Source organism: Sinocyclocheilus rhinocerous, unplaced genomic scaffold (genome assembly GCF_001515625.1).
Source record: "Sinocyclocheilus rhinocerous isolate Xijiao unplaced genomic scaffold, SAMN03320098_v1.1 scaffold2161, whole genome shotgun sequence".
In the NCBI taxonomy this organism is placed as follows: Eukaryota; Metazoa; Chordata; class Actinopteri; order Cypriniformes; family Cyprinidae; genus Sinocyclocheilus; species Sinocyclocheilus rhinocerous.
This window is the reverse complement of record NW_015648277.1, coordinates 399,414-412,098: the sequence shown is the minus strand read 5'-3', so window position 1 is coordinate 412,098 and position 12,685 is coordinate 399,414. Positions and strand designations below refer to the sequence as shown.

Genomic DNA, 12,685 nt, shown 5'->3' with positions numbered 1-12,685 from the left:
AAAAATGTATCATTTTATAGGTATGCCTGGGATATCTGAGAGTAGGAGTGGGGGTCTTTGGGTCTGTGCAAGTTTAAAAACCCTGGTTTAGATGTTGGTTTGAAAGAGGAAAAAGAAACCGTGGTAAAGTGGTGAATGTAAAATCTAGCACCTTGTGCAGGATCCGCATGTCACGTATTACGTGTCTGCGATTTATTTAGAAGAAAAGAGGGAGGGCTGACTATCTTTCTCTCCCTCCCACAACACATACGTGATCATCACCCCCCAAAAACACCCTTTAACCAATAACGACGTGGCGCTCGGGACAATCGCGGAATGGATACCTTTAAAAGCTTGTTCCTCCTCCGGTATTGGCTGTTTCCTTGAGGGTGTCATTTTCAGGTCGTGGAGATCACTGCCTGTGTTTATACTCTGTTACACAGGTTTAGTCCTTGCAGACCTGGACTAGAACTTTACACATCAGCATCGGGTTTAGGTCAGAGGATTTGGGGCTTAGTAGGGTTGTAGTTGTGTCTCTAGAAAGCCAGATAAGTTTCCAAGCTAATGAATAGAGTTATAATATGAGTGCTGTTCTTATGTAGTTGTACCTGTCCTTGGTGCTGAAACTGACCGGTGCACTTCACAGATTTGCTTTTGAGGAACTGTACGAAAACAAATTCAACAAAACTGACCTGCAGTCAACGACAGAAGAAGGATCTGCTAAAAACAACTTAGAAAATATAGGACCTTTTTTTCCCCTGGGACAAGATCTAAAGGAGTTTAGCTGACTTTTTTTTTTTAAATGGCCAGAATTATAATCTAAATTTACAGTTGTAAATCTACCAATTTTCGTCGTATCACCAAAACCAGTGTCAGAAAGGACAAATGCACATTTGATATCGATTTGTCTCGCGATGGAGGTATCAAACGGGTCGAGCTTTGGGATCGAGTCTATACTTTCTCACAGACCGACCAGCCCGTGTATGTCAAAGGGGGAGTGCAGGTCTCCAGCGGAGTTGAGCCCCCGGTCGGATCTGGACAGCGGCTGTTCGTCGCCTCCCTCCCCGAGACGGACCTCGGTGGAAGACGCGGTGCAAAGACACGCTCGCGCCCTCGGACTGGACTCTCCTTTACAAATATCCCAGCAGCCGCGAACAGTCACGTCCTCGTTCTTGATCAGAGACATACTAGCGGACTGCAAACCCCTGGCTGCCTGTGCTCCTTATTCCAGCACTGGACAGTCAGCACAAGATAATGAAGACTGCATGGACAAACTTCACAGCAATTCGTCCTCGGACAGTGAATACAGGGGTGAGACACACTAAGCTTGTTTTTTTATAAAGCAAAATATATACTCAACAGATTTACAATGCAAACACTGTTCAATTATTATTATTATTATATTATTAGTTTTACATTTTATTTTTAGATTAAGTTCAAATTGATATATGGTCACACGCCGTTTTGCATTTTTACATTCCTAAGAAATTAGGTAAAAATTACTAGTGAAGATAAATATGTAAATGTATTTTTTTTATGTTTCAAATCGAGATCTAAAATAAGAAATCTGTCCGAAAACGGTGGTTTTTCTAAGAGATCACAAAATAATTTCAAATAAATAGGCAGCACTGCTGCCCTTCGTCAAGAAAATAATCTAATTATTTATATTTTTATGATCACGTTTTTCGTTTTCTATTATATTACTTCCTATATCGCAGTGCAATGTAATTAATCGTTAAATATATTTGCAATCGAAACATATGGTATTTAAATAAAAACTAATCCCTGTTTTGGAGGTCATTTTAGCCTAAATGTATAATGGTTTCGAACACAAATCAAATGTCCGGATACAGGTTCAATCAACTGAGAGAGCCTGTTTGCTCACAATTAAGCTCACAACTAACTGGCAATAAATGTGTTTCATTAAACAGCCTAATTTTGGCTCTGAATTTGTTCATCTGATGATCAGATGTGTAACACAATGACACGCCGCTTTTGAGAGGCTTCAGTTCTCAATGCAGCTCAGTTGAGCTGTTTTTAAAATGATTTAATGCAAAATGACAACAAATTAATATTATCAAGTGTTCATTGCTGTTTAAACGCATGTCTAAGCCACAGGCATTTTAAATAATGGAAATAACTAAATTTACTAATGGGAAAGGCAATATAACAAACGTAAATGAGCTCTGGTAAGAAATGACAATTCTGTCAAAATGACATGCTTATGGTATAAATATGTGCATGGCGTTTTCAGTGAAAGACGAAGCTGATCGAGAAATCTCCAGCAGTAGAGACAGCCCCAGTTCCCGGCTGAAGAAGCCTCGGAAAGCGCGCACTGCGTTCTCTGATCAGCAGCTGGCGCAGCTAGAGCGCAGTTTCGAGCGTCAGAAGTACCTCAGCGTGCAGGACAGGATGGAGCTGGCAGCGTCCCTCAACCTCACCGACACACAGGTCAAAACATGGTTCCAAAACCGCAGGTGAATACAAACATCATATAGCCTACTTTTGCACACTGTCAAAGATGCAACTGACTAGCAGCTATTATGCGGGCCGAACCACTTTTAAAAGCGTTTTAAATTTACAGGTTTTATACAAAATCACTATGGAAGGTTTCATATTTCTGAAATATTATAATATCAGCATTATTCTGTAAAATAATTGGTTATGTGTTTTTTCTGTCATGCTGTCAAAAAATTAAACCACAACAGGAAAAAGTTGTGCATAGCCTATACAACCACGCACACCACGACTCCAACACATTTAACGTTAGTCATAAATAATAAATTACCGCATCGTGTATCAATAATTTAGCTTCCGAGCGGTAATTAAACAATTGCCAAAATTATTAATTATTTACCTGAAATGGCTCTTTGCTGAGTGACAATTTGACGGATGAGTGTTCTACAGGATATTACACGGATTCATCCTCGACGAACAAAAACTTTCCATGAAGCGCCAAATAGCCTATTTGTTTGTAGTTTATTATTATTATTATTTAAATATGTATAGCTCTGACTGCATTAAGGCGATGTTGGAAAAAGCAGATAGGCCTATTTGTAATTTTATTCATGTTGTTTAAAGGCATTTTTGAAAAAGTAGCCTACTAAGTTCACCTTGCACCTTGAATTTTAAAACATTTGTGAATCACGAGGTTTTCTTAGGGTTACTTTATTTGATCTGAGCAAATCGTTCCTTTTCATAGAGTAAAAATGTCAAATTATGTGAAAGAAAAAAAAATCTATCAAAAGCCTAAAAAATGAAGACATTGACACACCTAAAGGGATCGTCTTCGTTTTATGGTTAGTGTCACATGACAACAAAATGGCTTCCTGCATGTTAGTTACGCCACACTTTGATTTGATGGACAAGATATAGGCTATATATATATATATATATAAAAAGTACAACAACAGTAATAATAATAGAACACATTCTAGACTCCGAGATCATTTCCAACAATTTCAGTCATTTGAGAAGAATATTTATATATAAAGAAAACATGAACATTATATTGCAAATTAATGAGGCTGTTTGTTTCAAACAGAACGAAGTGGAAAAGGCAGACAACAGTTGGACTGGAGCTCCTCGCGGAAGCAGGGAATTACTCAGCTCTACAAAGAATGTTCCCATCACCCTATTTTTACCCTCAAAGTTTGGTGTCTAACCTCGACCCGGGACCAGGGTTGTATCTGTACAGAGGGCCGTCCGCGCCTCCACCACCGGTTCAGCGGCCTCTGGTCCCGAGGATCCTCCTGCACGGTCTTCAGGGCGGCGGAGACCCAGCGTCTCTCCCTGGAATCATACCGCGACATACGCCGCGATGAACTGATCCAGCCTGACAAAAAACTCCAACCTCAGGAACGACAGGGTTGCGCTTGGACAATACCCATGTATACTGAACATATAAACGCGCAATAATAGACTTTTCAAATGACTCTGACCAAAAGGTGAATGCTAACTATTTATTAAACTTTAACGTGCGGAAGTAGGCTAGTTATCAGAAAATTATTTGACGAGGTTCCATCACCACATGAACCTCCTGACTGTTTTCTGAAAGAAGTTGCTCTCCCCCTAAGAAATGGCGTGGTTTATGTGCACAGAATTATGACGCAAGCAAACCAAAATAAACATATCCTTAAAAACAAAACAAAAAAACAATTCAACTGAACCATATGCAATACAATTGTGAATTTTTTTTGTGATAAAAATGCATTGTAAGAACAAAAATAATAAAACTAAAACACTAATAATAACTAACAACTGTAATTGTAACAAATGTAATTTGTCACCGATTAATGTGATGGTGGTGGTAGTGCTGAGCGGCTGTTTCACAAAAGTTAAACCGTTTTTCTAATGAAATGCACAGATCAGCGCAAAAATGAGCCTACTAATGGCACTACAACCTATTCAGACAATGAATCCGTTTGTGTGGAAATTGTGTTGTGCTCATGGGTAGTTTACAACCCCGATCAACAGACGCCAAAATACTTGTCTAAATAAAGACTGTGAACTTGTCACGTATGACAGAAGTACTTTATTCTTCGATATTCTCTTGGTCAAACAGTTTTTGTATATTAGTTGTGAATATATGGTGCATATAATGAGCTTTAAAATAAGCAAAAATATCATTTTTATAACTGCATTACAGCTGGACATCAAACCAACAGCCCGTGAACGCAGTAGGCCTACGCAATAAAAACAAAATCTTTTCCGTCTGTTTCCTGCGCTCATATTGTGACTTGTTCTCCCATCCCTCCATAATATAAGCATAAGCATATGCATTACTGCCAAAGGAAACCTTTTGTGAGCTCTCTATACAAGAGCTTCGTACAGAGAAGCACACTCACATCGAAACCAGCGTATCTGGGTAAGTGGTTTGTTGTGTGGGTTTAATTGACCAATCATAATAGGCGTTTCATTATTACAGACCAATCAAATTTTTACGCTAATAAAGCGACCGTGAAACGTAATATTCCGGACAAATTTCTTTTAGCGCTCGCAGGGAAGACTCAGCCAAAGGACAGCAGCTGGTGACCGGGCGAGTCGGACTCAACGCTTGGACAGCTGGTCAGCGTAAGCCTCCATAGTCCATACATATCCACCCCTATTTACCTGCCCAAGCCAGGGGAATGAGCTAAAAAGCTTCTAACAAAGGCTATTTTTATGCGGTGTTCTCATAACCTTGTGTACAACATGAAAGGCATGCCAGGTTTGGTCGCCAAAACGTTTGGATTCAATCCTGTGGAGAGCCCAAAATCTGATTAAAATAAACACAAACACATATTAAATACAATTCACTTTTATATAAAATTCAGTGACTGTATTACAACATTCTGTAAATCACATTGCTTAAAAAGGCATATTTATGGCACCACATTTATAATAAATTCATAGGTGAACTGACAGAGCAATAAAACATTCCATATGCACTTAGTCTATTTTACCATTTGCATCAAAGTTTTTTTTTTGACGCAGATGGTAAAAGCAGATTTTCAGACCACACTGCTGACAGTTTGTGCTTTGTTACAGGTAAAAAATGTCACTCTGTATAAAAAAACACCTGTGTGTTCAACCCTGAGAATCCACCTGGCTGCAAGGACTCCGACCTCAGCATTAAAAGAGCCTCGGATCTCTCCGAAAGTCTTCCGCTTTATGCTGTGGTAGATTGCTCTTCCTCTGCTTGACCTTTCTTCTTTTTCCTCTTCTTCTTAGACTTGGATTCTCCATCTATCCCACTGAGATACTCTGAGCGCATTAGGTTTGACACTCGCTCCTTCGCCGTGAGCTTCTTGGGAGGCCTGAAAAACATTTAAATTAACTTACCACTCTTATGTGTATTTAAAAAGCCTTTCCTCCCAAAACCAATACAGAATAAGGAAAAAAGGGCGGAAATAAACATCTTAACCACAATGATAAAAAGGAACCGTGTGAATTCCTCTGAATGTTTAAAGCATCCCGAAGCACGAATCTGAGATTTATCCTGTAAAGAGAGGTGGTAGGTTGGCTGGCTGGCTTGATTCCGGCTGAACAAATTTCCCACCGTCGTCAATAAAAGGCTCGTAGACAGCAGCGGGGGCCTGATGTAAAACTAGTGACTGTTTATCTAATCAATAACTCTGGAGAATGAAGCGGTGCTTTGCCCCCATGGGGCTGCTTAAGGTTCCAATACACACGCACCTACCTCATGGTGACACACGACACACTCTACCCCCGGGGCTTAGAGCAGCTATGAGACAGCAGTTATTGTTCTTTTGGTCCCTGAGCGCTCTACAGGGACCCCTACAGGGGATATGAAGCATGTATACAGATATACATGAAGGTGCTATATTATATACAGTATAGAATGTCACTGTATTTACACATACACATTACACTGACAGACATGTCAAACATGATACATGCCTCAGCAGAAGTGATTCATCAGCTAGGTAAGATTAAAATCTAATCTAAGTTCGCCTCGGAAGTAAAGATTGTACAGAGGGAGATCTTCAAGCAGAGCTACAAATTGGAATGAGATTAAGTAAAGCACCTGGGCACACAAATAATACAATGGCATGTCCATAACTAACATGCTCAAAACTATTTAGCTTTAACAGTCAGACTAGAAAAACAGACCAAAGAATGACAAAACGTACATCCTACGGGAAATCCAGATCTAGACACAAGGTCCTCAATACTTTCTGACCAATGAATCTCTGTGACTTGTCCATGAGTTTTCCAGTCATTTATGATGATTAGATAAAAAAAACATATATATATATATATAATTTATTTATAGAGATTACTAATGCTGGGTACACACTAAAAGATTTTTAAAATCTTATAAGATCTTCAAAATGTGCATGTTGAATATTTACGATTCGCGATCAGGGCGCCTCCGACGTTCTTCCGAGCAGATTCAGTCACTCTTAACACACCTCACACCACAGGAAAATCTGATATGATAATCTTTAGAACCATCAAGATAATCGGGACATTACCTAGGATGGTCGGAAGGGGAGAAATCGGCCCAAAATCAGCCCGATTATTTTGAGGTGTGTACCCAGCATAATTCTCTCTAAAAAAAAAAAAAAAAAGCACATATACAGTACCATTCAATAGTTTGAGGGTAGTTTTTTTTTCAATTAACAGTTTTAAGCAAGGATGCAATAAATTGGCCAAAAGTGATAGTAAAGACATTTATATATATATAAAAAAAACTACAAATAATAAATCAAATAAATGGTGTTCTTTTAAAATTTCAATTCAAAGAATCCTGAAAAAACTGCATCAGTGTTTCTACAAAATATTAAGCAGTACAACTGTTTTCAACATTGATAATAAGAAATGCTTCTTGAGCCCCAAATCAGCATATTAGAATGATTTCTGAAGGATCATGAGACACTGAAGACTGCTGAAAATTCAGCTTTGTCAGCACAAGAATAAATGACATCTTAAAATATTAAAATAGAAAACAGTCGTTTTAAATTAGATTACTGAAAATTAATAATTTCACAATATTAGATTTTTGATCAAATATTGATCACGCAAAATAGCCTATATTCTCCATATTATATATATTATCAAATAAATATATGAACTATAAAATATTAATACAACATCCTCCAAAAATAAAAAATAGAATTTAACTCTCTGAGGGATTGGTGTGGGTGTGTATTTTTGGTTGCCTGTAACGGCCTCTCTCCTGTGTACCAGAGGTCTTTGTTGTTGTGTCGCGTGTCTATAAGTGTGTGTGTATGTTTATATTGGTGTGATCTGCTCATTAGAGAAATCTTGTCTGGACATGGACAGTGTACACCACAGTCTGCTGTAATGAAGTCTCTCCTGACAGGACGGCGAGACTCGACCGAGACCACAAGACAGCACAGCACAACACAGCGATGTCACACACACAATTAAGATGGGAATGGTAAATGTTAATAGGGCCAAAGCACTGACCAGTTAAGTGGTATCGGCATAGTGCCGCATGAATATTCTACACCGAGCGATGGCTGGTAAATATAGATGTCAGCTGTCAGCTATGACGGCTGATAAGTTCATTACGGCTGTTGTCTGTTGTCTGGGCAGTGGAGGGAGAGTGTGAGTGCGTTATGGCTGCTCTGGGGCAGCTCCTCGGGGACTGACCTATTGTCCCGCTCCATGGGTTTCATTCACAGGTCCTGCTGCAGGTCACCCTGCCAATTACTAGTGGTTAGACACATGCTTCTCCCTATAGTGTCTGAGCCAGCATATGGCACAAGTCAAAACTCAGTAGTACCATAAAGAAATGTACATGTACAAACGAAGCCACAAAACTATTTAATACATAATTCTGAAATGGGTGAATTTCTTCACGATTCAGACATTGCAACTATGCTCTAATAAAAACAAAAACCTCATGAAACGCTTCCCTGACTGACTACATTTTAAATTACTGTCGCACATTTCTTTATTTTTAGCCGCATTTGAAATTTAAAGCTGTGATAGGACTTTATCCTAATAGTTTTACATATAAAGCATTCTATAATGAAAGTAGCTACACACACAGCGCCCTTCGACAATGGAGTAAGATCTTGTGTAAAGAACGACTACCGGGAGTCTGTTTTCCACTCTGAAATAAAACGATAACAACTCAGTTAAATTTAATGTGTCACTAACCTTGAGTAAAGCAACTTTAGCATCAGATTTTACCAAACTGTACCTGACACCCCCTTTTCAGCACAGAGACAGCACACAGGGGCTTTTGAGCCTTTATCTCAAAGGCACACTAAAGAACTGAAGGTGGGATGAAAGAGAGGGAAGTAAAATACAGCAGAATACACTCACAATAACAGAAATTTTCAAATGACAGTTCTGGTCTGACAAGAGAACTGTGATCACTGCATGTGCGGGTCAGCTATGAAACACGTGCTGAACACTAGAGGAGAATATTCTTTATTTAAACGCGTGGATACAGATAAAGCTCCTCACTATGTGACAGTAATGACGTTCAGTGTGGTTTTTGGCTCTGGCTCGGTTTAATTAAGTGTCCTGTGGAGAATCTGACCACACAAAGAAAGGCCTACACCAACACATCCATGCGTGAGGGCTAGTCTGGACATGGCCTTTGCTAACCGGACCCCACGCTTGCAGCGCCACATTCAATCCTGTGGGAAATGACCACTAATAACCCTGCAGTGTCAAGCACTGGCCAAACCTCATAGTTAGTGGCCTAACAACCATACTGCGATGTACTGGCCATATCATCACCAGCACATAATCAATCATCACCATCCTCGTCTGCAGTCAAAAATTACACTTACTTGTGCTAAGGACTGCTATCAGATTAAGTAAACCCGTTTTTGGGACAAGAGTATAGTCTGTATAGAAAGCAAGAAAACAGCTCTTTATAAAGGATGTCCTAACTGATATACTTTGGGAATAACGCTGCTACTGCATCACACAAGGGAAAACAAGAGGGATGAGTGTGTCAGAGGTGAAAGGTAAAACTTGCAGCTGGTAAAGGCAGGACTTGACTAGTCCTTTTTGACCCTGAAGAGCTCTGCTACAGTGAAAGACTCACAGCTGCCAAGAGTGTGTGTGTGAGCTGTGGGCTTTTCTCCAGTGCGGCCATGCTGGCAATTTTCAAGGCAGCCGTGACGATACATTTACACTAATGCAACGTCCTACAAAATGGCTCGAAGGCATTTCTATTCCCTTTTCTTCAAGAAGTGACACTAGAAAAGTTGATGCATCTTACAAAAGCAAGATTTTGGTGGTTTCACATAGGCTGTGTTTTACTAAACACCAGGGCCCGTATTTATCAAGCCTCTGTGAATTACTCTCAAGAATGCTGCTAAGAATTGACTTAAGTCTAAAAAAATTCTTGGCTCAAAAATGTGATTAGAAGTTATTTATCAAGCATCTCAGTCGTAATTTAAGCGAAGTGTAGGACTAAATCTTAGAGCTGATTCACGACACTTCGCTGTGCCACAAATGGGATTTTGGATGACGAAATACGCATGGACCAATCACTGAATAGATTTCCTTATTTAAGAATATTCTCAGATTAATTCACATTGAATGGTTAAATTCCTAATATGAGTTTACATTCAACACACATTTGACAATAAAGAATTTTCAAGAGAATACATTATGGTAAGGAAACGAATCGTCATCACAACCTTCAATTTACTTAGGGTTGTGCCAGTAGACGATAGTATCATGTATCGACGATAGTCAGAGATATCGCCTGTTGCTGATTTCTTTGACGACAGCAAGACGATTATCATTATCCATCAAAAATATAGGCGACTATCTTTAGTGATGCAGCGCGGAGAGCCGCTTCAGAAACTTGCCGAGGTGCGGATGGTGAGTAAGTGATCAGCTCCGGTGGCTGTGTCGGAGCCGTAACGCACTGCAGACGTATGCAGTGTAAATAAGGGGTAAGAGATTTATTCATGATACAACGTAGGTAGCTTCACTGATTATAACGGGAGTATTTTTAAAGAGCATATAATACTCGCGCTAGACTGAAGTCAGTTATGATGTTCTTTGGTAATGTAAATATTCTTTGCTCGTTTTCTGTTTGAATAACTGAGGAAACGTAACCGTTTGATTAATTGCTCGTCGTCAAACATTTCAATAACATTCTTCCTCTCCTGAAAGATTCGCGCACGTCTATGTCTCCTCAGCGCCATCACAAGCCCATACTGGCAACTCCTAACCACTTGAGAGACCTCTCGAGCTGTCATAAATAACTGGGAGAGTAAGAGTGATTCTCAGCTTTAAGAAATTTGATAACTTGCTTTTATACTTAAGTTTGAAAGTAGGTGTAAATTTAATGAATTCTCAGCACTTAAGACTAAAATGGCACTTTGAGAAGCTTGATAAATACGGGCCCAGATTTATAGTCTTGCTTAGAAATGTCAAAAGCACTGGTACTTCAGTACCTAGTCGATACTGAAATAAAAAATTAAAACAATTCCTATTCTTTCTACAGCACATGTAGTACTGAGTCTACTGACTCAATCTGGTTTTGCAGTGGCTCTTTGAAACACATCTTGATCTGAGAGAAGCAGATCAAGCATTTGTTTCTTTTTTTGGTTTATTAATTAAACAGGTTTCAATTACTTGTAATGTAGACTAAATGTTTTAATTAAATCGTATTAGTACTTAATAGTATAATTTGATAAAACTCATATAGAGAATCTATATGTATCGATTGCTAAAATTTTGGTATGACAGCTTAAAGTCAAATAATGAGCTGCATTCCCAATTCTGTCCATAATAATGCACTTCTGTTCTGAAATTCTGGGATACGCTACGGTTCAAAAGTTTGGGGTTGGTAAGATTTTTTTGTTAATGATTTTAAAAAGTCTCTTATGCTCACCAAAACGGCATTTATTTGATCAAAAATACAGTAAAAATATTAACACTGAAATATTACTACAATTTAAAAGAACTGTTTTCTATTTGAATGTATTTAAAATGTAATTGATTCCGGTGATGGCAAAGCTGAATTTTCAGCAGCCATTACTCTAGTCTTCAGTGTCGCAGAAATCATTCTAATATGCTGATTTGATGCTCAAGAAACATTTCTTAATATCAACGTTGACAACAGTTGTGCTGTTTAATGTTTTTCTGGAAACAAATACATTTTTAGCCAGGCTTCGATAAATAAAGTTCAAAAGAATAGCATTTATTTGAAACAGAAATCGTTTATAATATTATAAATGTCTTAACTGTAACCTTTGATCAATTTAATGCATCCTTTCTGAAAAAAGTATTAACTGCTTTCTTTAAAAAAAAATGCACTGATCCCAAACATTTGAATGGTGGTGTATATGACATTGAGCTAATCAATTACAAACAAAGGAAAATGTAAACAAAACAATGAAAAAGTAAAGAAAAAAAAAATGTTTAAAAGGAGCTCACAATTTCAAACCTTATGTGGAAAAAACCCCTAAAGATGTTACAGAAGAAAAATGGCTTAATTTATCTAAAAGCAGAACTAGATCATACTATCAGGCAGCGCAAACTGTTTGACAGATTCATAAATTACTGTCCAATTGCTGAAAACTTGCAGTACCTCTTGGCTTTGTCTTTGCCCTTCTTGGAGTCTTTGCTGTTGGCAGGATTAGTGGTTATGGAGCTGCCCAGGCCCTGGGGTGCGTCCCTCAGGCCAAAGCTCTTAGCAGCGTGGCCCAGGTGCAGGCTGCGGATGTGGAAGATGTGTTTCAGACTGGAGGGGTACGTGGTGTATGCTCTCAGGAAAGACTGCAGTGCTACAGGACCAAAAAAAGAGAGAGATTTAGAGCTAAGATAGTAGACATTTCCAAGCACTTTAGGGGTTTTACCGGCACTAAAGGACTGATTTTACTTTATTGTTGTTGTTGTATTTATTAAAATATTTAAATCACAATCACAACTGCAATACCAATGGAAATAACAACAAATTATGATTTAGAGGTTAAATTGTTGTAAAAATGTTCAAATATCCATTTTTAGTTATTTAGCTAAATTTCTTCTATGTAATGAAAATGTAGTTGGGTTGCAAAAGTGTAGAACAAAATATGATTTTAAGACCCTACATGATAATTAGTTTTTTGGCTTACCGCTCTTCGCTGTTTGCAGAGACTCGTTATTGGCATGAACATAATTCTCAAAGTCAGTCTGTAAAACGGTGGCTCTCTCTCGTACCTCCTGCTCAAAAGCAGCAGCTGATCTCTGCACAGTCATGTACAAA

At 38.6% G+C, this 12,685-nt stretch overlaps 2 protein-coding genes across 3 annotated transcripts in view; one reads left to right on the top strand and one right to left on the bottom strand.

Moving 5' to 3' along the window:
• The first annotated feature begins 789 nt into the window (after positions 1 to 789).
• Positions 790 to 4,217, top strand: barhl1a (BarH-like homeobox 1a). The gene is made up of 3 exons (XM_016514297.1): positions 790 to 1,290; positions 2,234 to 2,456; positions 3,524 to 4,217. The coding sequence occupies exons 1-3, from the start codon at positions 894 to 896 to the stop codon at positions 3,801 to 3,803; spliced, it is 900 nt and encodes a 299-aa protein (XP_016369783.1). The 5' UTR covers positions 790 to 893; the 3' UTR covers positions 3,804 to 4,217.
• A 1,101-nt stretch (positions 4,218 to 5,318) lies between these two features.
• The window catches only part of ddx31 (DEAD (Asp-Glu-Ala-Asp) box polypeptide 31), a 22,801-nt gene continuing 15,434 nt past the window's right edge, over positions 5,319 to 12,685 (bottom strand). For both annotated transcript variants that reach the window (XM_016514296.1, XM_016514295.1), the window contains 3 exons: positions 12,555 to 12,666; positions 12,029 to 12,224; positions 5,319 to 5,777 (listed from right to left, as the gene is read on the bottom strand). In XM_016514296.1, coding sequence (XP_016369782.1) covers positions 5,630 to 5,777; positions 12,029 to 12,224; positions 12,555 to 12,666 — 456 coding nt within the window. In that variant the 3' untranslated portion in view covers positions 5,319 to 5,629. The remainder of the gene's footprint in view (positions 5,778 to 12,028; positions 12,225 to 12,554; positions 12,667 to 12,685) is intronic.

Bases quoted from the DNA above. Each gene is read 5' to 3' on its own strand.
- barhl1a (XM_016514297.1), top strand. From the start codon at position 894: ATGGAGGTATCAAACGGGTCGAGCTTTGGGATCGAGTCTATACTTTCT. The intron at 1,291-2,233 runs GTGAGACACACT...TGGCGTTTTCAG, and splicing joins CTCGGACAGTGAATACAGGG to TGAAAGACGAAGCTGATCGA. The intron at 2,457-3,523 runs GTGAATACAAAC...TGTTTCAAACAG, and splicing joins ACATGGTTCCAAAACCGCAG to AACGAAGTGGAAAAGGCAGA.